Genomic DNA, 26,572 nt, shown 5'->3' on the forward strand with positions numbered 1-26,572 from the left:
TGGAAATTTAAATTGATCTGTCCAAGCTTCTATAATTTGAATCGTGTCCAAGTAACCTTCCCCATCTCGGCAGCTGTTAGGCAGTGGTTTTATGCTGAGCCGAGTAGATGTTACCACAAATTCCTCTGCTTACCTGAAAGCCACAGCCGAAGGGTGTGGAGGAAGGGGGGGGGGGGCTTTAGATGTAATGGTGATGGTTATAGTAATAGTGGCGGTGACTGATGACAATCATAGTGATGATGGTCGTATTGATAGTAGTAATGGTGGTCATGATGATAGTGATGATGGTCATATTGATAGTAGTAATGGTGGTCATGATGATAGTGATGATGGTCATATTGATAGTAGTAATGGTGGTCATGATGATAGTGATGATGGTCGTATTGATAGTAGTAATGGTGGTCATGATGATAGTGATAATGGGTCATATTGATAGTAGTAATGGTGGTCATGATGATAGTGATAATGGGTCATATTGATAGTAGTAATGGTGGTCATGATGATAGTGATAATGGGTCATATTGATAGTAGTAATGGTGGTCATGATGATAGTGATGATGGTCATATTGATAGTAGTAATGGTGGTCATGATGATAGTGATGATGGTCATATTGATAGTAGTAATGGTGGTCATGATGATAGTGATAATGGGTCATATTGATAGTAGTAATGGTGGTCATGATGATAGTGATGATGGTCGTATTGATAGTAGTAATGGTGGTCATGATGATAGTGATAATGGGTCATATTGATAGTAGTAATGGTGGTCATGATGATGCCTGCGAAGACCACTCCATCACCTCCAGCCGTCCCTTTTCTCCGGGCACTCACCTCTGCATTGGTGGCCCGTACCACCGTGCGGACGGCCTCCGGTGAGAATACAGTGTCAGTGGCGGTTTCCATTTGGTTTTCTTCACTTGCAAAATTAGCCATAACAGGCTAAATTCACAAATTACAGTTCTAGAACTGGGCTCAGAACTTGTAAAATTAGTATACAAATAAGCACTCTAACGCTATCCTCCTGTAGAGTGCGAAAAGCGCAAAATTCTTCCAAAAATAACTGAGGAAAAAATGACTGCCCGTGGTCAGTCGAACATGCACAAGGCTCACTGATGTGCGCATGCGCAGCTCGTATCTCATATAATCCCGTAACTTGGAGTTACGAGATAAAATAGTGATGATGGTCATATTGATAGTAGTAATGGTGGTCATGATAATAGTGATGATGGTCATATTGATAGTAGTAATGGTGGTCATGATGATAGTGATGATGGTCGTATTGATAGTAGTAATGGTGGTCATGATGATAGTGATGATGGTCATATTGATAGTAGTAATGGTGGTCATGATGATAGTGATGATGGTCATATTGATAGTAGTAATGGTGGTCATGATGATAGTGATGATGGTCATATTGATAGTAGTAATGGTGGTCATGATGATAGTGATGATGGTCATATTGATAGTAGTAATGGTGGTCATGATGATAGTGATGATGGTCGTATTGATAGTAGTAATGGTGGTCATGATGATAGTGATAATGGGTCATATTGATAGTAGTAATGGTGGTCATGATGATAGTGATAATGGGTCATATTGATAGTAGTAATGGTGGTCATGATGATAGTGATGATGGTCGTATTGATAGTAGTAATGGTGGTCATGATAATAGTGATGATGGTCATATTGATAGTAGTAATGTTGGTCATGATAATAGTGATGATGGTCGTATTGATAGTAGTAATGGTGGTCATGATAATAGTGATGATGGTCGTATTGATAGTAGTAATGGTGGTCATGATGATAGTGATGATGGTCATATTGATAGTAGTAATGGTGGTCATGATGATAGTGATGATGGTCATATTGATAGTAGTAATGGTGGTCATGATGATAGTGATGATGGTCGTATTGATAGTAGTAATGGTGGTCATGATAATAGTGATGATGGTCATATTGATAGTAGTAATGGTGGTCATGATGATAGTGATGATGGTCGTATTGATAGTAGTAATGGTGGTCATGATGATTATGTGGAGCGTTGTGGCCCAGTGGATTAGTCTCCGGACTTTGAAACAGAGGGTCGTGGGTTCAAATCCCAGCCATGGCGTAGTTTCCTTCAGCAAGAAATTTATCCACATTGTGCTGCACTCAACCCAGGTGAGGTAAATGGGTACCTGGCAGGAATTTATTCCTTGAAATGCCATCGCGCTGTAAAAAGGCTGCGAGGCTAAAGCCAGGGTAATAATATCCAAGTCCTTTGGAAGCGCATAGAGACGTTATCCATAATGTGTTATGCGCTATACAAGAACTGTCTATTATTATTATTATAGTGATGATGGTCATATTGATAGTAGTAATGTTGGTCATGATGATAGTGATGATGGTCATATTGATAGTAGTAATGTTGGTCATGATAATAGTGATGATGGTCATATTGATAGTAGTAATGGTGGTCATGATGATAGTGATGATGGTCGTATTGATAGTAGTAATGGTGGTCATGATGATAGTGATGATGGTCGTATTGATAGTAGTAATGGTGGTCATGATGATAGTGATGTTGGTCATATTGATAGTAGTAATGGTGGTCATGATGATAGTGATGATGGTCATATTGATAGTAGTAATGGTGGTCATGATGATAGTGATAATGGGTCATACTGATAGTAGTAATGGTGGTCATGATGATAGTGATGATGGTCATATTGATAGTAGTAATGGTGGACATGATGATAGTGATGATGGTCATTTTGATAGTAGTAATGGTGGTCATGATGATAGTGATGATGGTAGTCATGATAGAGATGATAGTGGGGATGGTTGTAGTGAAAGTGTGGTGACTGTGTTGATGATAGTCATGATGGTAGCAATGGGTGATTCCATGCTGTGTCACAAGACAACATTGACATGACAAAAGATTGTTTGATGGTCATCTTTGAGTGTTACAAGAAGGGGAACGAGAACCAATATTACATATCTTTTGCATTTGAAAGGAAAAAGGTAGTGTTGTATGGGACACAAAAAATATCAGTGAAAACATCAAAAGCATGGAATCACCTTAATGGTGTTGATGATAACAGTCTGTGGTAATAGTGATGATATTGATAGTGACTGATGATAATGGTCATGGTGGTGGTGAGGATGGTAGTGATGATGATGATGGTGGTGATGATGATGATGGTAGTGGTGGTGGTGATGATGATGGTGGTGGTGATGATGATGATGATGGTAGTGGTGGTGGTGGTGATGATGATGGTGATGATGGTCATGATGATGATGATGATGGTTATGATGATGATGATGATGGTTATGATGATGATGATGGTTATGGTGATTGATGATGATGATGATGATGATGATGGTCATGATGATGATTGTCATGATGATGATGATGATGATGATGATGATGATGGTCATGATGATGATGATGATGGTTATGATGATGATGATGGTTATGGTGATTGATGATGATGATGATGATGATGGTCATGATGATGATTGTCATGATGATGATGATGATGATGATGATGATGGTTATGATGATGATGATGGTCATGATGGTGGTGGTTATGATGGTGGTGGTGGTGGTGGTGGTGATGGATGAATAAGTGAGTAAATGAATGAATGTAAGTAAATAAATGAATAAATTAAATGGAATGAGGTAAAATAAGAATATAGCTTCTGGATTTTGAGTTAACTGTTGCAAAATTAAATTTTCATTTTAAAGAGGTCAATTGTTTTGCTCACAACTATTCTAATATATTCCCCATATACCAAGGCATGCCCTTCAAATTCTAAAAATCTATACAGTAATGCTTTGACTATTTCAAATTGATGAGATCTCATGTCTACAAAATCGTCTAGACGTTTTCAACAGCGATCATTCAAGTTTTACTGACATTTGCTTTTCAAATATTCAACTTTACTTTTATTTTCCCGAATATTTAACTTGACCTTTTGTTATTTGCTCATCAGTCGATGGACTATAAAGGACCCAATCTTGAGATTTTCATAATTCTTGAATAGAATCCACTTAAAAGTAAAGGATGGTGGAACAGGGGGCAAGGAACGAGTGCCCCTATAAGTAGCAAAAAAAAAAAATGAGGGAGAGGAAGAAAGAAGACTTGTGAAACTTTATGTCTGTTATTCAATCAGGAAAAAATAAATTAAGTCACATATAGGTTGTCCTGCCATCCCCCCCCTTGATCAAAATATTATTTCATTATGGCACCACCGCCCCTTCAATATGTTAAAACAGTAGCATAGTTCAAAACATATTTGCTTATCGATCGGGGGCTCGAAAATATTCAAAAGCTTGCTCTCTTCATCCTGCTGAAGACTATTTCACTGGGCTGATCAGTTTTGGAAAGGACATTTTCATCAGGATCGTTTGTGAGCCAGCATCATAACCTGGAATTCCTCTGACAGATCGAGTGATTAGTCTGATACCAGTTCGCTACTGGGGGAGTTACGGCTACTGACCATGGCTCGGTGGCTTCTTGCGAGTGTGGTCATCATTGCCACAGTGTGGAGGTGTACCCAGGCACTCCCCATTTCAAAACTTGAGCAGGTATGTATCAATGACCTCTCTCTTTTCTCTTCTACCGTGCTATATCACAAGTACTCACAGTGGCATTTCAAGGAAAATTGGCACCGGGACAAGCGAGCAAATTGCGCCACTTCTAACTTGAAAGGGGTACCCCAGGATGAAAGAGTAAAATGAAAACGAGCAAAACGCAGACAATTAAATCGCAGTCCAAAAGGAAATAAAGTTATTGAATTCTAATAGTTTGGCATTAAAGGACAGGTTCACCCCAACAAAAAATTAATTTGAAGAAAAAGAGAAAAATCCAACAAGCACAACACTGAAACTTTCATCAAGATCAGATGTAAAAGAAGAAAGTTAATGACATTTTTAAGTTTCGCTTATTTCACGAAACAGTATATGCACTTCCTGATGGTGATGATGTCATCCACTCACTATTTCTTTTATTGTACAAATATTCTAATTTTCTCCTCACTGTCAAGTGAAAAGACAATTCCTCCCTGAGCATGTGGAATAAGCATTGTTTAATACTTTATGGTTCAGTCAAGTTAGTCTTTATGTCAAATCTGTAAAAAGTGAAATATTGTAAAATTGAAACAATAAAAAAAAGCAAATAGCGAGTGAGGGACATCATCGACTGTCTCATTTGCATGCCACTGAAATGTGCATATAACTGTTTTGTAAAAATAAGCAAAACTTAAAAATGTCATATCTTTCTTATTTTACATCCGAATTTGATGAAATTTTGATGAATGAGTGAGGCATATTGTTTGATGTTTATTTTATATTTATGCATTATATTCATGATATTGGCTATAATTGACTAATGCAACATTTGTTTGCTTGGTGAATGATAAATTTGAAATTTTCATTCATGTACCAAGAATAAAAAAAATGACAATTTTAACTTTGATATCAGCCCATCAATAAACTAATATCTAGAAGAGTATTATAAATCTTTCTAACTTAAACTTGGATCTTTCAAAACATAATAAAGATAGATAAAACCTATTGGGTTGTATTTTTAGAGCCATGCATTAGTTAACCCTATGTTAACCTGAATGACTATAGACCACATGTTTATAAAGTGCCCATTGCTAACTCATTCACAAAGTAGAGATTATTCTAATCCAGTGGCGAAAAGTTGCCCCAAAATTCAATTTGTTGTGAAATGAGAAGAGTAAACTATGAAGAAACAACTAATTTGATAAATTATTGGGTATATTATCTTGGTGATGAATATGAAAGTAAGTTGAAACGTAGCATTCCATTTAAATATTGACCAAAGTTCTTGTACAATCTAAGTTTAAATCCAGGTCTATTCAAGACCACCAACTCTAGCATGGGTCCTTTTGGTGAATTCAATCCTAAAATTGATTTTGATCACCTTTAGGAACTAAACATCATTTGCATCTGTATGCCACTTATATTAAAGTTCTTGAAGATGACAAAAGTGCAAAGCAGAGTTTTGTTTAAATTATGAACACTCACATCTTCAGTGCAGTGGTAATTATGGATTACAGACTAATTACATGCCATAAATTTCCTTTTTGATATCATTAGACAGGGGAGGCTGACAGCAAAGAACTAGTGAATGGCATCATCACTCAAGACGCCGCAGCGAAAGAGAATGCCCATGATCTTGCTGTGGTGAAAGGTATCCAAAAAGAAACGGACCAAAACTACATCGATCTGGCCTACGGGTTCGACTACGATGATGAGTTTGATGATTTTGGGAATGACGCCGAAGACGAGGAGAAAGGTGCTCTAATTGCTCGCCTCTTCCAGCTCAGGGGTAGAGGAAGAGGTAGAGGAAAGCCAAAGCCAAAACCAAAACCAAAACCCTGTTCAGACTGCAATAAACCTTGTCCTGGAAATGGTGGAGGAGGCGGCGGCGGAGGAGGAGGTGGTGGTGGTGGAGGCGGTGGAGGTGGAGGCGGCGGAGGAGGCGGTGGAGGAGGAGGATATAAACCTAAGCCTAAACCAAAACCAGGAAATGGTGGCGGTGGGGGTGGAGGAGGCGGAGGAGGAGGCGGTGGGGGAGGAGGAGGTGGAGGTGGTGGCGGTGGAGGATACAAACCTAAGCCTAAACCAAAACCAGGTAATGGTGGCGGTGGGGGTGGAGGAGGCGGAGGAGGAGGCGGTGGGGGAGGAGGAGGAGGAGGAGGTGGTGGCGGTGGAGGATACAAACCTAAGCCTAAACCAAAGCCAGGTAATGGTGGCGGTGGAGGAGGGGGAGGAGGAGGAGGTGGCGGTGGAGGAGGAGGCGGTGGTGGAGGATATAAACCAAAGCCAAAACCAAAACCAGGTAATGGTGGAGGTGGCGGTGGAGGAGGGGGTGGTGGCGGAGGTGGTGGAGGCGGCGGAGGTGGCGGTGGAGGATATAAACCTAAGCCTAAACCAAAACCAGGTAATGGTGGCGGTGGGGGTGGAGGAGGCGGTGGGGGAGGAGGAGGTGGTGGTGGTGGTGGAGGAGGAGGCGGTGGAGGAGGAGGATACAAACCTAAGCCTAAACCAAAACCAGGAAATGGTGGGGGTGGAGGTGGTGGAGGTGGCGGCGGAGGAGGAGGAGGTGGTGGAGGTGGTGGCGGAGGAGGAGGATATAAACCTAAGCCTAAACCAAAACCAGGTAATGGTGGCGGTGGGGGTGGAGGAGGCGGAGGAGGTGGCGGTGGGGGAGGAGGAGGAGGAGGAGGCGGTGGAGGAGGAGGATACAAACCTAAGCCTAAACCAAAACCAGGTAATGGTGGCGGTGGAGGTGGCGGAGGAGGAGGCGGTGGAGGTGGTGGGGGAGGAGGCGGTGGAGGTGGTGGGGGAGGAGGAGGTGGTGGTGGAGGATATAAACCGAAGCCCAAACCAAAACCAGGTTATGGTGGCGGTGGAGGAGGGGGAGGAGGTGGCGGTGGAGGAGGAGGTGGCGGTGGAGGAGGAGGCGGTGGAGGTGGTGGTGGAGGGGGAGGAGGAGGGGGCTATAATTGGCAAAAGTATGTTGGATCATACTACAAAAAAGAAGACAATGCTCTTGCAGAAAAGGAAGCATAAATGAAACAAATTGTTAACCATTTTCAGCACATTGGGGGCAATCATGCATTAACTAAAATAGAATATTATTTCAGATTAAAGTAAATATTACCTTCTGAGATACTGAAATAGATTATTAAGAAATCAACTAACAATATCTATTTATTCTATTTGTGCATTTAATTTAAAAAAAGTTGTGAAACCAACTGGCTTTGAAGAATTAAGTGTTTGATATGTATTTCACAAATAACATGGTAGAACACAACAAATATCTTATAATTTAGAAACATTCCCAGCATGCACTGTCCATGCATTACCTACAATTGTTTCTGATAGACCATTTTCCTAGTTAAGTCATGGCAAGGTACAAGGAAGTTAGACATAAAGCAATGAGGATTGACTTTCATACGAATTATATAGACTTTATATATTGTTGACATCTTGCAGATTCATGAATATGAGATTTTGTGTTCTCATTTTCGATTGTGCAGTTGTGATTAAAAGTTAGTGAACCCAGCCCCACAAAATGCACTGAATGTAGACAACAACACTACAATGTTCGGCGAGCCTAGAGGAACAAACTTTGTTCAATGTGATACTTTATCATCGGACTTCTTCGCAATTAAATATCTATAACACGGCAGAACATGAACACTTTAAATATGTTCATTTTCTGAAGGGGTTCAAAACTTTTGTGCACCACTGCATATGATTCCCCCATCCCAATGTTCGTCCTAACAACAGGGCCTATTTCCAAGGAGTCATTGGCCCGTATTCTGAAGTCGGGTTTAACTTAAACTCAGGTTTAGAGTTGTGGTTTAAGTATGGGAAGCCAAAAGTATCATTTTTTAAAATTAAGTTGTATGTTTCTTATTCATCGATGGTGAAGACAATAATCTTTTTATACTTCCTAGACAATTATGAATGATTTGAGAGCAAAATGAGCTGAAGTATGATATCTCTACTGTTAGTAATTTGTGTAACAATCGGCTCGCCATACTTAAACCACAACTTTAAACCCGAGTTCAAGTTAAACCCGACTTCAGAATACGGGCCAGTATGTCTACATACCCCCCACCCCTCCCCCATAGAACTGTCACTTTCTTACAATCTGAATCAATGATTATTTCAAATAATTCCTTTGATTTTGATATTTTGTTTTCATGTCGCAATGATTTTGTCAAATGTACAATGTGAGGAAATGATTTAATGTTACTAGTGGATATACAAAAAAATTAAAATATTATTCAATGGTGCTTTGATGACTTGCAATTATTTTCATAAGTTTTATTTTTCTCTCCTGTCAATAGAAAATGTAACAAATTGCTATTTTTCTATTTCCTGATGAAAAAAATCTGTTCTTCAACTAACTGCTGTTTCAATGATTGTACATGTATTTCATTTATAAATTGCTTTGATTTGAAATTGTGAAATAAACATTTTTAAATGAGAAAAAAATATAGTTTGAATTCCAGCACTGTAATTCCAGTTGCCTGTTATGTCATGAGTGAAAGTGTGAAAAGCTTTTACACCCCCCCCCCTCCTCTTCCTCTGGTGACAAACTTGTTTCCCCTATGTTTTTTCCCCTTTTTTCCTTCTGTCTAGCAGATGACCCATTTTTAAGGCTTTAAATCAGGCTACAAGTCTTGTATTTCTTCAAAGATTTGCCTCAAATTAAAAAAAAAGTCAATTCTCGCCCATATTGGGATTCAAACTTACAACCTTGTCTCTAGTTCTGTCGGCACAAGGATTATCCCATTGCGCCGCACCTGACAAGTTTCTTAAGTCATTGCAATTTTTTTCATAGCATGACGCTTCATGTTTATGAATATTCTTGAGGTATAGTCTTTGATGAAATATATCTGCCCAATTCTGATGCCGGCAACAATATGTTGCTGAAAAAAAAAACCTTATTTGATGATTGGTCTCAAGGGAAAAAGCCGGGAAAAAATCAAATATGTTTGATACACAAGTCACCATCAGTGCCCCGTAACATAAAGATTAGCTATTGATCATGGAGCCGAGTTCTACAATTGATTGCATCAATTATTGTGTATGATGAATTTGATACGAGTCCACCCTACGATCAATCACTAATCATTCTGCTTCAGTGTACAGTCCGTCTTCATGGCCTTCTAAAGAATGAGTTTAATTTGTTTGTTTTTTGTTGGGAGCTTGTGTTCAAGAGTAGGTTGGGAAATCATTTATCAGCTCAGATTTCATGATTGTACAAACTAAGATTTGTGTTAAAGCTAAATTCCAGTAGTTGCAGTAAAACACTGATTTCGTGAGAAAGTCTGTAAAACCAAGGTTAAGTATTACTTTATCATCGTCGATCTAGATCTGGTACAGTTACATAAACTGAACTTCGTGAAATCATTAAATCTAAGCTGAAAAACAATCACATTGAAGATCGCTAACACAGATAGGCACGCGTGGGACAGTGTATATCAAATTGCTGGAATAAAGACCCGACGGAAGTGCCCGAATCCGCGCTTATTTTGCTTATTTCTCAGCAATTACACAATTTCTTCCAGAATCCTTTGGCACATATTTTTTATTCATATAAACAGACACTTGGGTGGTCATCATATTGGATTCTGTAAAGTCATTTTGAGATCGTTACCAAAACTGGCATTTACCTTTAATAAAACGGGTATTATTCTATTAAGAGTAACAAAGTTTACTTCACCATCATGGTAATTTCCAAGTGTGATTCTGATTAGGTGTTGAGCCTGGTCAGCATGGCAGCTACAAAACCAGTAGAATTCAAATAATTTTATGGTGTTTGTGACACAGGCCAGTCTTAATCTACTATGACATGGCAACATTGAACCTTGACTTTCAATACCGTACTTTCCCATGAAATCATTATTCGCAGCAACAACCAGGAATGGGCTCTAATCGTTTCAGCACTCATATTTTGAGGACACCATCAATATTGTTATATTGCCCTAATAACACAAATTCCACAGATAGGAGAGCTTTGGAGGACCTTTGAAAGACCAAATGTTAACAAGGTCTTACAGCATTCTCCAAGATAACTGAAATTTGTCATCTCTTCAGAATGGTTCAGAAAGACCCCTCAAAGAATTTTGAAAGACTGATGGATATTTCTTGTCTTCAAGGGTGTAAGAGTTCAGATTTTTATCTAATTTCAGATTTTTTGGTTCTTATTTTCAGCTTAATTTCAGCTTATTTTTTGCTTTCCTCTGTACAAAGGCAATAGAGCTCTTTCTGTTTCAGACTTTTTCGACACTCTTCAGCTTTTTTTCAGATCTTTTTATTTGTCACCACTCACACCCCTGTGTCTTACACTAGTTCTGTAGAGATCTTCCAATGATCTTTCAGAGATCTTTTATGCAACAAGTGATCTTTCAGAATTCTTTCCATGGAAGTTGCCTGGTCTTTCAATGATCTTTACTTACCTGACCTTTCAATGATCTCTCATAAGTCTTACAATAATCTCCTCAAAAATCTTGGGAGACTGTTGAAAAACCTTGCAAAGACTAATAAGAACTTTGAAAGTTCATTGAAAGACTGCCGAAAGTCCATTTTCCTGTAAGACCGCTGAAAGACTGTTTTGAACTGTTTTAAAAAGTTTGGGGACTCACAAGGACCACGTAGATCAATGAAAGATCCATCAAGAATCATGAAAGACCTCGGAGATCTTTGAAAGTTTGTTGAAAGACCCTTGAAATATCAAGCAAGTATCGTGGTCTTACAGCAGTCTTTCAGAGGTCTTGCTCTCTGGGATGGGGGTTTCAATACCTTCGCTCCTGTGCTGCACAAAGAAAATCACGAATGGGATGATTTAATCACTCAGACAAACACATCACAATGCATATTAAATTGCTTTTTAAGCCGTTGAATACAGATTTGAGCAAATTCTTCGTCCAAATCTGACCTTTTCTTCCAAAAATATTGCATTTGTTTTATTCAGTTTGCTTGAAAAAAAAAACAACCCCATTTTTCGCATTTTACATTCAGTCGGATGAAGGCAACATAACTATATTTGTAAAGGCCTAGAGTTGAGAACAAAAAGTCCAAATAACACAAATACACCACAGTCATGAATTGCCTTGTATAAATGTCAAACGTCAGTTTAATTAGTTCTCGTTTTTTTTTCTTCATCATTTTTGCACATCCTCCAGTGAACACTTTCTTTCCAACACGTTTTAAAATATGCATACTTGTACATGATACATTACATAATTACATAAATACACAAACAAGAGTAATAGTTATTTATGGACTGTTCTATATACACTGCCGTTGTTTACCAAAGTAAGAAACACCACAAATATCATTCTCGTTAAGAGTTGAGCAACAACAAAAAAGAAAGGAAATACACGAATAACAATTGCAGTGCGTTAAAAGCAGAAAAAAATCGCGTGAATAAAAAAGAATATGAATTTTCAAACTATACATAATTTTACAAAACTGAAAAGTGATTCAGCTGATGCGAATCTGAATTCCATCCGACGAAGATGAGCCCCCGTTTCTTGCATGTGATTAATTTCTTATAAAAAAAACAAATGTAAAAATGTGGCATACATAAATATTGCCCCAGATATTGAAATGATATATTTTTAAAGTTTAATTAATGCACATATGTTACTTTACAGTTCAGATATTTCTTATCGCAGTCCATTTAGAAGGTCAAGATATGTACACAGGATATAAGGGGAGATGCTATACATAATAGAGGCAACAGAGCAATTACATGTATATAAAGAAAGAAAAATAAACACTGCTGGGAAGTAAGGTGACTTCATTATTTTACAAATACTGAATGAATAAAAGAATTCCTTTTTCATCAGGATATTTCAAGCTATTGGGTTTTAAAACTGATCATCATCTTTGCACCATTTTGAAATGCAAATTCCATAAAGTTTTCATTAAAAAATGAAATCAGATATTTTTCAACCAGATATATATATATATCTTAAAACCTTATAAATAAAGGGTAAAATGCTATTTTATTTACTGTTTTGGAGCCACAGATGTTACCGTTTTGTGAATTTTGAAAAGTGACAATTTGGCCTTTTAATGCAAGCACAATTATGCACTACTTGAACCAATCAGGTTTTACAGAACAAGTTTATCAATGAAGGCAAAAACATTCCTGCAAAATTATCCTGCTCAAACATGTGGAGCAAGATAATAATGGCATTATGGAAAAGAAGTAGTTTAATAATGCAATATCCTGAATAGAAAGAGATTAAATTGGACCAATAGTGAATTTATGAACTCAATTACTGTAGAGGAACAAATTCAAGGTTTATTATGTTACATGCTTGCAAGAAATGATAATTACAACATTCATTAATGCCTTGTAAAGTCTACACTATCCAATAAATACATATGAAAAGTGATTAAAAAGTCCTAAACTTACTGTGATTAAAAAGACACATTAACCTATGGAGAAATAGTAACTCATGTATATATATCACCCTGAAGTAGTAACAATGATGAATTCTGAAACAGACTCAAATGTTGGACTAAAACATTTCAGTTCTCCTTTGCCTTCATAAAAACATACTTGTACATGACTACACACATACTGTGACTTCTTTAGCCTAAAATATGACCAACATTGTCACTTTTACATGTAAACTTGGGGTTGCTAGGGAAAATGGCTAAAGTCGCTCTAAGGCTTCCTGCAATGGAGCCATTCTGGCAATAAAATGGCAGAAAGTAGATTAAAACTTTAGCAGGCCTAGTCAACATTCAAACCAGGGTTTTCAAAGGCCTGTTAACTCCGCTGGATTGACCACGAGGTTTAGGCGAACAGCATTTGCCTCCCAGCCGCGATTATCATATTTATATCTACTTAGCCTACAAGCATGTGGTCTATTTATCAGATAATCCACTAGGTTGAGAAAACAGAATAGATAGAAATGTATGGACGACAGGTCTAGGAACATAAATTCTACTAGTACATATGAAAGAAGACTAAAAAGAAATAATTTAAACAGTGCAATATCCTCAATCTTACATTGTTTAACTAGAATTACATATAGTTTACTTTATTACATTATATACATGGAATCTATAATGCCTTTTTACACATATGATTTCTAAAACTTAGGGAAACACTATCTAAAAAATAAGAGAGTAAAAAAATAAGGCCCATAGCATGGCAAGCAAACTTGTTCTCATATTAGAAAACTGAGAGGAAATAAAAATTCAAAAACTTAATAATATCCAAGCACCAGTAACCCAATTTAATTCACATATACATGATAACGTCAATTTGCCAACTTCAAATTGAAAGCGACATCACCCCCCCCCCTCCAAGTCAAGTCAATGTTGATCAAACTTGAGAGCGTGAAGGGGCAGGCACAGAACTTTGATTTTTAAATATAATTGAATGCCTTTGAAAAGAGGGTTTGAACCAAAGTGAACTAGATGGACTATCAACTGTGTACAAGAGAAGTTCATGCCTTCCCCATTTTCAAATCTATTGCACACTTAACTCCCAAATTTTCAATAAAACTTTCACAATATCATCAAATCGACCCTCCTATAAGAATTCAGGAACAAGTTTAATTTCAAGTTGATCCCTCAGTTTCCAATTATCGTGAGAATAAGACATTTCAATGAATAATATGACATCTGTGACCTTTGACTCTGATATCCCCCAACTAGTCGTTGTCACTTCCATATGCATACTTTACTTGTAATCAAGTTTCAAATCAGACAGTTCTTCAGTTATGGCGAGAACAAAAACAGGACAGACGTATGAATACCCCAGGCATAACAATGGGCGGAGTCATAAAATCCATGAACCGACTATAAAAAGTTCTACTGTTTTTACATCAAATTTGAATTATTTGCTTCAGAAAACCCTGTCTCACTTAATGTGTGAAGATGTATATCTTCATCATATAAAGACACTTTACTGACTCTATACAGTGAAAAAACATATCGTATCCAAGTAAAATTCTGAAAACTTTTACTAGTTAGCATCATCATCTTTAATACACAAGCCAATGGCAGATCCAGACAAGGTTGAATGCCCCCCCCCCTTTATATAGCAAAATCTCAGAAAATTGAAAATTGAGAATTGGATATTTGCAGCCCTCACTTTCAAAACCCTGAATCCGCCACCGGAAGCAATGATGTTTCTTCATATGAAAACAATAGTACTTTGAGTTAAAAAAAAAAAACAAAAAAAAAACAGGCATTTATGAACATGCAGCACTTAAAAGATACATACTGTAAGCAAGCTTCTCCCAGTTATCACATACAGGCTTCCCCACACGTAATGTACAAAATTGTCCATTAACTGGGAAGTATCATACTAGATAGTATACTGACCGAGCACCTATTAACCGGGTCATAAATGGAGATAAAGATCATAGGAGATTAACACTGTACACTTTACACTATTACCCCATCTCGATCAGACGGTCGTGGATTCAAATCCTACTCCAGGCGTTAATTTTCCTTCAGCAAGAAATTCATCCATATTGTGCTGCACTCAACCCAGGTTAGGTAAATAGGGGTGCGGCAGGTAATTATTCCTTGACATGCAGAGCACATAACACCTGCTTTGCTATTAAAGGGCATGGTTTTTATGCCGCATTTATGAGCAATTTGAGACTTCTGATAAAAGTTATTGTTAGTGTCAATCAAGTTGGATATTCATGTTTTCTCTCGTACTAGGAAAATGTTTTCCCACTGAAAATTCACCACGGATTGAAAAATGTTCTTTTGGCATTACATGTGATACATTATAACAGCTAAGTGGTTTAAAGTAGGGAAAACCGTAAATTGCGTATTCACTGCCTAATGAATATGCATGCTTTGATACAGAATTATACTGTATACACAATGATACGCCAAACCAAGTCATAACCATTTATTGACAGGATTGGAACCAAAAACAAGGAAAATAAATCACAAGTTGGTTTGGAGTACGAGTTATCACTGCGGGAAACTAAAATGAAAATAATCATAAATAGCATATAATGACGAGTCTCAAAATCTCATATTTAACTGGACACTATACATAAAGCAACGAGATATACCTCCCCATTAACTTCATATTAGACATTGGCTTCATCCATGCATACAATACCAAATATACAAATGATGTTATCCCATTCATCAAAAGGTTATAACCAAGGTTGCTTAGGACATATTTTACTTTTATTAGATACAGATGGCACCATTGTAGAAACATAATCCGTCAAAGTCCTTTGGAAGCGCACAGCGACGCCATATCATAATGTGATATGCGCTGTACAAGAACTTTTTATCTCAATTGATATTATTAATTAATAATGTTACCATTATCACACAGTCATCAACCTCATCTTATACATATCCCAGTTAAGCAGGACGCATAATGGTCCCATGGAGAAGGAACCCCATGGTTACCTGTATAAAACAGATATATTTCCACAATTAAATATTTCATGGTCGTTGAGCAGACAAAAAAAGACAAGTGAACATTTAATTTAAACACTTGAGGTGGACATTTTGAACACTTGAATTGAAACACCTGAATGCGGTGAGAACTGTGCTAACAAAACCGGTACAACAATGCGGCTATTAGAATATATAGGTTTCATTTTGCAACAGGTAACTTATTTTTTTTCATGATCAATCACTTTGTTTGAATTGAATCATATATGTGAAAACTGTGCAAACACAGACAATACATCAATTCAGCTTAAAACAGAATATGGGTTTCAATTTGAAACAGGAGCATTATTTGTTTTCATGTCAAATCACTTTTGTATGCAAAGGTATAGATACGCGGTGTCATGTTATTCAAGTTGGGAGGGGGGGTTGACACAAAAGATCACCCCCCTCCACAATAGGTTCGCTTCAATTGGTCTCCTGAAACTGGTGTAAATTGTGCAAATAAACACCAATACAAAAATTCAGCTAATTGAATATATAGGTATTCAATTTGAAAGAAGAGAATTATTTTAACATATTTCATCACTTTCGGTTTGCCTTGGTGCAGATACACGACATCACATTACTCAAGTGGGGGAGGGGGTGGGGTGGACGTGACATATCACCCCCCCTCCCCAAATGATGGATTCGCTGCTTGAATTTACGCCAGTGTTTGTTTGAAAGGGAGTGCACCGAACCAAGAGGATATAGAGACAATCTTAAAGAGTGGATAGTTGACGGATCTCAACCGATTCTCTGAGTGTCTCGTTCCTATGGTAGGTCGTCTGTACACGGTTCAGTCCTTTGAGTGGGGATCTACCAGTTACCGAGGCCTGCTCGTAAGGTCAGGAAGTAGACTTGGGAGTTGGATGGCCGTATCGACGCAAAAAACACCTGAAAATGGATAAAAATTAATTTAAGATGCTATTGAAGTAGTAAAATAGTAGTACATGCTACACTCCTTATCAATGACAAAAAAAATCATACCTGATTTTATTATTCACTACATGTATCTTCCCGTAATGCTAATTAACTTTCTAAACTACAAATTGCTAATAATCAAGTTTCAGGCCCTCATCAGTCACCTTCTATCCATTGATTGCTCTTATTATAGAATACATTCCTTCTTAATTTTCAGCTTGTAGAGCATCAACATCATAGTCTCCATTAAACCCAACTGTATGGTAGATCACATGAAGAAGGAAAATGAGAAATCTTAAACCAAATTTTGCATGGGAAATATGGACAAAATCCCAGTATTTCATAAAGAATAGAGACAAAAGTTGTTATAGTCTCAACGACATCATATTCAAAGCTAAAGCTCAGTGAAAACAAACCAAAAATTATGGAGACATCGCTCATGATACATAGGAATAGAAAATCCAGTTATGAGAAAAGGTTAACTCCCATAGGGATTACAGGTAAAATGAGAACATATAAAAGATACAAACCTTATCATTCCTCTCGCAGAGGAAGCGTAGCTGTTGGCTTCGTTTGTGCATGAATACGCCGTCAAGGTGTCCAGTCTCCGCTGATCTGATCTCAATAGCCTTGTTCCCCCAGCCCATTATCTGACCAGTGCTGATATAGGCTGTAGACAATGATAAAAACATTTATATTATAATGATGATTATCATATTGGTAGTGATGGTGATGACGGTGATGATGTAATTTTTTTCAAACCAGTATATGAAAACATGATTACATTTTGCAGAAGTCAAACATATTTGATGATAATGCTGGTGATGGTGATTGTGATGATGATGATGACGAAGATGACGATAATAATAAGAAGCATATATATATATATTGTGCCATCAATATAGATATAATATATTCCGATGAATTCTATTCATCATGACCCTGGCTTTAGCTTTAGCACGCGCTGCCACTTAAAGTGTAGTAACCTCTTAATCCCCCCCTCCGCTATTTTATTCATGAGTCCACTGTTCAAACATTGGACTCATCAATAAATATATCAAACCATAACAGGCATCAATTTGGCACATTGTGACAAAAGTATGCATCAGCCATGGATTCAACCGTGGGTTTTCAAACCCACCTTTGTGAATACGGGCGAAATGGTCTGGGGCAAGCTGCATAAACCGTTGCGATCAACAAAATCAAACGCAACTTACCAACTGAAGCAGGTAGCTCTCCCCATTGTAAGATGACATCCTTGAAAGGAACACCTCGAGTATCTACAAATACACCTTCATCTGAAAATTAAGAGGAAAATATAATATATCCATAAGAGTATTCTTACACAAAAAAAAAACGTTAAGCAAAATTTGGTACAAGCATGTCATTCCCAATATGGCTCAACAACACGATTTCATGTACAAATTCCATCCAACTTTTGTCTCAGCCATTAGATTGTTGATTATTTTTTTTTAATACCAGTCATTGAATGTCATGTTGTCAATGATCAGAATAGTGTCAGTGAATTTTGTTATTAACGCTGAGTGTGGCAAATGTGCCAATTTTTGTTGGAATCTATCACCCCCCCCTCCCCACCCCATCCTGTTAACTTACTGTTGAAACACATACATGTACATGAAATAGAAAAATGTAAGAGACTTACTGTTGAAGCAAAGTAAGAGGTATTTTCCCTGTGAGTTTGGTAGGATGACTACACAGTAAGGAGTGATAGTGCCAATCTCCTGTCAAGAAAAATGAAAAAAGATATTTAGATTCGATCTGAAATCCATACCAGATAATCCACCACAATTATTGCTGAAGAAAATATCTCTAAGCAAGTATTCATTTATCTTATTGCATCCTAGTCCTATCTCTTGATCTTAGCAATATATGACTTCCCTTATCGTTTCCTTTCTCTTTGTCTTATTGTCTGTCTCCCTGTCTCTCTTTCTCATACAAGTGCGTCTACTACAAAAGTCGAATCACTTGGGACCTCGGTAATATGTTCAATGAAGGCGATGTTGTATGACTTAAAATTTGACTGAAAAGATGTTATTAAACACATGTTTTTACACATTCTGGTCTGAAACAGTGCTTGGTTATACAATTATTCAATTTCATGGAAAGTAGACTTATGTTGTCTACTTTTCTTTCCATGTATCCTTGTTTTCCTTTCTCTCTAATTCTTTCATTTTTCTTCACCCCCCTTGTCCTCACTCTCTCTCATCGACTCTTGTCTTCCTCCTCTCTGTCATTACCTACCCTAGTCCTCCTTCTTCCTTTATCCTATCTCGATTACTCTCCGCTGTCTTTCTTTCCCCTCTCTGTAATGATTCACTTGAGCCCCCTTCTCTTCTCTCTCTCTTACTCTCATCTTTCTCTAACCCCCTCCCTCCTCTTTGTCATAGGCATCATTCTCACTTCCTTCCTAAAACTAGTTTACTGGAAACTAGTTTAGTAGAAACTAGTTTAACGTGTACTGAGAACATTCAAAGCGATCGTCCAAACGTTTAGAAAACTGCCTCGCGATGTAGTTTTCAAGATCACTTTGCCTTGTCAAAATGGTTTTAGCGTAAATGAAGACACAACCATTCTTCGGGAACCGATCTTCGCAAATTTTTAGCACACTTTTCCACACGAAAGGTATAGAATGCCTACGCTGGGGTTTAAAAACATGTCACCCCACTGAGAGCATTTCCATAGTTTCCAGTAAACTAGTTTTATAAAGCGTAATGAGAACGGCCTCATCTCTCTCTCTTCAACCCCTCCCCCCTCCATCCACTCTCTGTTATACCCTACCTGAGGTGGTGTGTAGATATCTTGCACCGATGCTGAATCCAGGTCAATGGCATGGAATCCATTCACTGACCCATAGATGACCTTTAACCTCTGGTTGTCCTCCACAGTCAGATCAACAATCAATGGACGATGAACAAGGTTGGGGAAAGACTACAACAAAATTTTAAAAAACAGAACAAAGTTTAAGGAATCTTTTCTTTAATAATGTCATAGACTGATTCAGTTTGGGTGCTGTTTTTTTTTGTGATTTCTAAACTTGTGGTACATTTCAGGAACCCAGGTGGGTGTTTCATAAAGCTGTTCGTAAGTACGACTGGTGATCCTTCCTTGTGGTAAATGGTATATTGACTCGGTGATGGTTTAGCGCGTAAGAAGGGTTCACCAGTCGTTCTTAAAGTCGCTCGTAACTTACGAACAGCTTTATGAAACGGCTCCCAGGCGAAGATCTCAGTAGTCCCCCCCCCCTTCCCACCCGGTACACCGGTACAGTTAAGGTTAAAGAGAGACGAAATGTAAAAGGTTCCCCTACCTTGAAGGCCATGAACTTGTGGTACGGTTTGGGAGCCCAGGCGTAGATCTCGATACTGTCTTTGAGGGCGATCACCAAGAACTTGATCTTCTCGTACTTGATGATCTTGTAATGGATGCAACCTTCAAGATCACCGACGGCAAGGAAACCACTCTTTCTCTTATCCATGGTCTGCTGCTGCTGCTTGAAGAGAAGTGGTTGGAGACAAAATGAAAGGAGTCTTTTAAATATACAAATATTGTATATATATATATATATATATATATAAGCAAAATGATGATGTTCATCTTAAATTACAAAACTTACCCAATATACATATTTTAAATGTATATCCTTCAAGTCATAACTGTTTTAGGGCATATACTTTCATATATTCTGGCAATGCATTAAATTATACCTGCACTTTTGGGAGGGTTACAAATTATTAATAGGTTTTCATATGACTGCTTGTGATGTTAACCAATGAGTACAAATGTATAGTAGGCCTATATCCCAGGGTCCTGTACAATTTTTTTTTTTTCAACTAAATTAAATGACATATAAAATACACAGAACTGGAGGCTGTTCTGTGAGGTATAAGGGACTTTTCCCCATAGCTTTATGAATGACTCGCATCTTTTTTACTCACACTCAATGTAGCCTCTCCGTCGTTCCTCACTATCTTCTGTTTCAGCCATGAGAGGAAGTATGTCCGTAGCTTATTCTTCTTCCCTGGAAAGACAATCAGAAAAAACAAACCCTGCATGCATCATTTTAATTTCTAAAATACAGAATTCTTAGCAGGTGGATAGAATCAATCGTATCAATACACTGCAAAAGGATGAGATGTTCAGGCTAATTCAAGTGACATGCTGTACTGCCAGCAATTAATCAGAATGCTCAGTAGTGAACATATTCTACATTTTGGCCATTGAACACCTTACGATCGGTCAGCGACTCGATTTTGGTATAAAACGTGGTAACACTTGATGCGATATTGAAACATGGAACATCTTACTGTTTAAAGACCTATATCATTGTAAGAATACTTATGTTCAAATCTGCGACTTTGCTACCATCGTTATAAGAATAAAAGCAAATCTAATACCTAGTCGTAATGACTTCATAGCAGTTATACGATCGGCTACAATCTGAAACCAATCTAGCCTTTACTAAAAAGTAAAGGCTTTCAATCATCCAAAATTGCTATCTTAGTATTCTTACAGTTTATTTGAACCTCAAATTAAAGTATTTTTTTCATTCATTTTTTCAGAAAACAAGCAAAATGCATTTCTTTTCCAAAATCTGATTGTAGACTAGTCATAAGGTGTGCGGAGGCCTTTAACTACATGTATACCATTGTTAAATTGTTATTTTTTACAACTCAAAAAGCCAACAGTAAAAACCTTTTCCAAGGCTTCAGAGTATAGAAAGGAAATGTTTACCTGCTATACACACTAGGATGTTCTGACTCTCCAGGACATCCATCTGTTGGAAGCGTTTTCTTGAGATTAGAGGATAAACCTTGCCTTCTCCTGATCTATCTAGTAACATTAAACCATTGTCTGTTCCAATTAATAGGTTCACGCCTGAATGGAGAAAGAGAGAGTGATAGCAGAATTAAGCAAAAATGCCAGCTGTAGGAATAATCTAAAAAATTGAACAGAATCCAATGAAATTACCAACCAAGTAATAATAACAAAAGAAAGGAAAATCTAATACAAAATGTGTAATTGCAGATAAATGGAGAAAATAAGCATGGCATTTCAAGCCAGGTGTCTAGACTTTTGAAGTAATAATAATACACTCTCCTGCAATTGTGTTGGTAATTATTTTTTGGCTTAACTTTCATGATTCCATAGAATTAGGTTTATGCAAATGAACCAGAACTAGATATCCAGTAATCTGGTGACAATTAACCTTGATTTTAAAGACTTTCTCATGAAATCATTGTTTGCTACAACTACAGGTATTTAGCTATCCACCATTTAAACTGTTATCAATGGTAACATCAATCATATGCAGCCTACCATAGAATTGAATTACTATTCAACACCCTTGAGATTTGGTAAAAGGATATAGAAATACAAAATATTCAGTGAAAATGACTTGTTTTCCTCAGTAACTATCCATATGAATCAACATGAGTAGTACTTGGAGCTTGATTTTTAATTCCACACATATTCTTCTTCATAACAAACAAAAAAATGAAATCGAATTGAAACTTTCAGTTTTCTTTATTTATTTGACCAATTTACACTACCATACTCACCCCATAATGAAGCACAGAGTATTTCTGAGTTAAATTTCTTCCTGTACTTTCTAATTTCTGGCATGTCGTTAAGACTCTCGGGCGTTGTTGGTTTTACGTTGACCGAGATGTTGGATCCGCGACGATTTGGTGGCGATGGTACGCTCGGTGTCGTTGGACTTGCCCCAAAGCCGAATGCTGAAAAAGATGTCTGCTTCCGCATTGGGGTCTTTGGACCACTGCCTGTGCCATTTGCAGCAAGTATGGCCTGTCGGTACTGAAACAACAAAGAAATATTGTTAATGATCCAGTCTTTTTATGATGGCACACTTTCTATATCCTCCTGAAAGAGGTTATAAGACTGGAACTTTTGTTCTTATTACATTCCAGAGAGATCTTTTCCCCAAGATCAAATGACCTATATCTCTTAATACAACAGGATCTCATTAATGAGCATGGTGGCTCAATGATCAAGTGCCCACCACATGAAAAGGAGGCCTTAGGTTCAACACATGATCAACTCATAACAAAGACATAAAAAGTGAAGTCTGTGCCTTCTAGTAAGGCGCTCAGCCTATTGGAATAAAGGAGGCTAATAATGGCACATCGCAGAAGATTAGACAATAGCTGAAGTGGCTACCTTGAGTATATTGTCGTCATCATCACCATCATCATCACCATCATCATCACCATCATCATCACCATCATCATCATCATAATTATCATCCTCATCATCATCACCAACCATCATCATCATCAATATTTCTCAATTTAGAGAAGAATTTACCTCTTCCGATGATGCCTTGTCCTGTGGGACTTGTTGAGATTTTGATGACGCACCCTTGGGACTCTGCTGCTGTGGAAGTAGGTCTGGTAGAACATCACTGCTACCAGCATTGATCTCAAGACTACCTGGTCTCACAGGCTCTTTGGCAATCTGTGTAAACAGTCACATTCAGCAATATTAGAATTCTCATAATAGAGCAAGGGCCAAGTATCACAAAGCATTGATCTCAAGACTACCCGGTCTCACTGGCTCTTTGGCAATCTGTGTAAACAGTCACCATGACCAATATAACAATTATTGTAATGAAGCAGGGGCCAGGTTACAAAAAGCATAGTGATAGTTGATTTGTAAGCATTATTGAAATTTGTGCATATCTGATCTTTAAGCGAAAAAGAATACCATTTCTACACTTTTTTTCTAGTACTGACATTATTAATCCATATGAAATGATAAAGACTAGGAATCCAATTTAGTTTGTTCACTTTAAGCTAGATCCTCATTGTGTGGAGAACTGGGGAGCATTTCATGAAAAAAGTTCTGTTGGTGATTTTTACTAATTTGCTTTCAGCCAATCAGATGCAAGTATTCGAGTAGCTTATAATAATAGTCGGTGAAAATCAATGACTGTGTTCTTTCAGGCTGCACCAAATAAAGGAGATTGTTCCCTATGGGGCTACTCAATTACCCCTTCCCCTTGTGATAGAAAACTTCCACAAAACAACCCCCCCCCCTCCCCCGAAAGCACAAAAATCGAGGAATGGATTCTTACCCTTCTGTTTCCTAAGGGGCTACCTCTATTACCCCCTTGTGATAGAGCTTCTTGTTTCCTCTGTGCATGGGGTGAATCCCTGGGTGACCCTGACCTAGGTCTACCTTGACCTTGAGGGGGCGTGCTCCGCCCTCCTGGCTGCACCACGCCCCGCGACTGTCTGTTTGGTGCTACATCAATCTATAGAACAGAGAGATCAAGAATGGGAGATAATGCAAAATTAATACACATCATCAAGAGTATAAGGCAAAAAATGATTATTTGCCGTGAAAGAGGTACAAAAATTATGGGTCTGTCTGTCCTGTTTTGTTTGTTTTGTTTCGCTTTTTTCCTTCTCATGTCACGGGTAATATTCTACCGCACCATTCAGCACTTAAAAAGGTTAGGGTCAGTCTGCACATTTTTGGGGGCTAAATTTGAATTTTAAAAACATAGGTCAGCAGGTTTGAGAAGGGGCGGTCGGGTTACATCAGAGAAACAATTTTTTTTTGTCTTAGTAAGAACTGACATGCACGGTACCTTAGTTCTAATCATTGGTGCTACATCGATCTACAGAACACAAAGTAAGAGGTATATATGAATGACCATCTGTCTTAAGTGGTCACCAACATTGTCTCCCATTTGAAAGGAATATGTGTAATAGAACCTGTCTGTAAAGGTCACCCGTCTTCAGTGGCCATTTGTTTTTCTGTTTCTTTTGGGTCAGGTGGGTGGCCTCGATAGAAAGGTTTTACTGGACTTTACTCATCACAAGTCATAAGTAAATCTATGCGTTAGTCAAAACAAATGACCGGTCACATCAGGGGCCCGTCTTACAAAGATTTACGATTGATCCAATCAATCGCACCTATGGAAAGCCAGCAAAGTCAACATATAAAATGCATGTTTGTTCCAAAGATTCTCCAGATATGAATGTATATCCATGAATTCATTGATTTCTTGACGATTTGGTGGGTTCTCCTTTGTTTACAAAGGACATTTTGCGAATTTCCTGTAGTAAAAGTTATGGCACTGATGGATTTCCATACAGTTACGATTGATTGGATCAATCGTCACTCTTTGTAAGACAGGGCCCAGATCCAATTCATTAGTGTCCACATCGGGGTAATAACAACATGTTTAGCAGGTCCCGCTGGTAGAACAGTTTTCAGAACTGAAGTGGCTACCCTGCGTACAATAGACCAATAGCTTACCTGTGTTCTGCTTGAACCAGGTTGTGCATTCTTAGACTGGATGAAACTTGTGGTGCTCTCTGTACTCTCAACACTGTCTGTACTTGCATTAGGATCTACAAGATACACATGGAAACAATACAGTGATATAAACGATCATAATGATAACAATAGGACAGTTTTTTTTACACTAAAATACAATACTATAAATTCTTTATGCATGACAATTTATGGAAGAAAAAAAGGTTGAGAGAAAATTAAATGCACAATAGAAAACCCTAGACATACAAATAACTTAATGAGGCATTAAAAATAAGTGTTTTCAGTTCTACATCACTTTTGAATTGGTCCAATGGGTGATATTTCTTAAAGTGGATTTATGGCACAATCACTTCATCAACCTACCCCCCCCCCCCCCTTATGATCTTTCAAATTGTACAGGCTAGTTATGGCTAAAAAGACAGTCCACCCCAAGGAAAAGTTGATTGAGTGAAAACGTGAAAAATTAAACAAGCATACCACTGAAAAATCTTACCAAAATTTGATGTAAAAATAAGACATGACAATTTCAGATTTCACTCACATCTCTCAAGACAGTTAAATAAATCACGGAAATCAAAATTGGATGAATAGAGCGGCTACCTGAAAACACAAGAGGCAGAAAACAGGAAAATAATTGAAATAGACTGCCTTATACCAATTAAAAAGGAATGTTTGATATCTTACCTTCTTTAATAACAAACGTTTCTAATGTGTCACCATCATATCCAGGAGTGCCAGGTCTGTAATGCCAAAAACAAACAACAAAAACAATCAAATATTCTTTTCATATAAATCTTTTATGTGTAAATGTGAATAGTGAATTCATTGTTATTCTCTTGGTTGCAGAAATATATAGAATGCATTTAGGGCAATATGAAGAATTTGAGTTGCCCCTTCCCCCCCACAAAAAAATGAAGGTTTTGATAATTTTAAGGGGTACTTTGGGTATGGCAAGTACAAAACCGACCATTAGCTTTAAAATATCTAATGATGTGTGTATTACTTACCAGTATTTTCTTTTCATTTTTGAAATATATCTTTTTACCGAGGGGGTATTCTTCTTACACCTTGAAGTGTTTGCAGAAATTTGGGGCTAGATTTCTTTTCTTTCAAGAACCCTTTTTTAATGCAACAAGTGGTAAAAATTGTTATTCTGGCGAGGGTAGATAACTGATTTTCTAAGTTTTTCTGAACGCCGTTTGTGGCAGATCTTGGGGCGACTCCAGAAAGATTGTCGCTCATAACCATAAAATTTGGGGAATTCAGGGGGCATTTTTGCTGTTATCAGAGCTACCAAGTCACACTCATTATGCGTGAGACTCCAGCATTTTGGAC

General features: G+C 37.7%; 2 protein-coding genes across 4 annotated transcripts in view; one reads left to right on the top strand and one right to left on the bottom strand.

Annotated features, from left to right (window-relative positions):
* The first annotated feature begins 3,669 nt into the window (after window positions 1-3,669).
* LOC121430233 (translation initiation factor IF-2-like) lies at window positions 3,670-7,595 on the top strand. The gene is made up of 3 exons (XM_041627509.1): window positions 3,670-4,573; window positions 6,113-7,031; window positions 7,066-7,595. The coding sequence occupies exons 1-3, from the start codon at window positions 4,487-4,489 to the stop codon at window positions 7,593-7,595; spliced, it is 1,536 nt and encodes a 511-aa protein (XP_041483443.1). The 5' UTR covers window positions 3,670-4,486.
* Window positions 7,596-11,647: 4,052 nt separating this feature from the next.
* LOC121429772 (traf2 and NCK-interacting protein kinase-like) overlaps window positions 11,648-26,572 on the bottom strand; it is a 62,502-nt gene continuing 47,577 nt past the window's right edge. For 2 of the 3 annotated variants that reach the window (XM_041626988.1, XM_041626990.1), the window contains 13 exons: window positions 25,922-25,977; window positions 25,217-25,311; window positions 24,024-24,203; window positions 23,255-23,404; window positions 22,489-22,744; window positions 21,662-21,805; window positions 20,866-20,948; window positions 20,238-20,420; window positions 19,709-19,858; window positions 18,573-18,651; window positions 18,127-18,207; window positions 17,440-17,579; window positions 11,648-16,882 (listed from right to left, as the gene is read on the bottom strand). In XM_041626988.1, coding sequence (XP_041482922.1) covers window positions 16,805-16,882; window positions 17,440-17,579; window positions 18,127-18,207; window positions 18,573-18,651; window positions 19,709-19,858; window positions 20,238-20,420; window positions 20,866-20,948; window positions 21,662-21,805; window positions 22,489-22,744; window positions 23,255-23,404; window positions 24,024-24,203; window positions 25,217-25,311; window positions 25,922-25,977 — 1,675 coding nt within the window. In that variant the 3' untranslated portion in view covers window positions 11,648-16,804. The remainder of the gene's footprint in view (window positions 16,883-17,439; window positions 17,580-18,126; window positions 18,208-18,572; window positions 18,652-19,708; window positions 19,859-20,237; window positions 20,421-20,865; window positions 20,949-21,661; window positions 21,806-22,488; window positions 22,745-23,254; window positions 23,405-24,023; window positions 24,204-25,216; window positions 25,312-25,921; window positions 25,978-26,572) is intronic. The other variant, XM_041626989.1, reaches the window with a different exon arrangement.

Source organism: Lytechinus variegatus, chromosome 16 (genome assembly GCF_018143015.1).
Source record: "Lytechinus variegatus isolate NC3 chromosome 16, Lvar_3.0, whole genome shotgun sequence".
NCBI classification, from domain to species: domain Eukaryota; kingdom Metazoa; phylum Echinodermata; class Echinoidea; order Temnopleuroida; family Toxopneustidae; genus Lytechinus; species Lytechinus variegatus.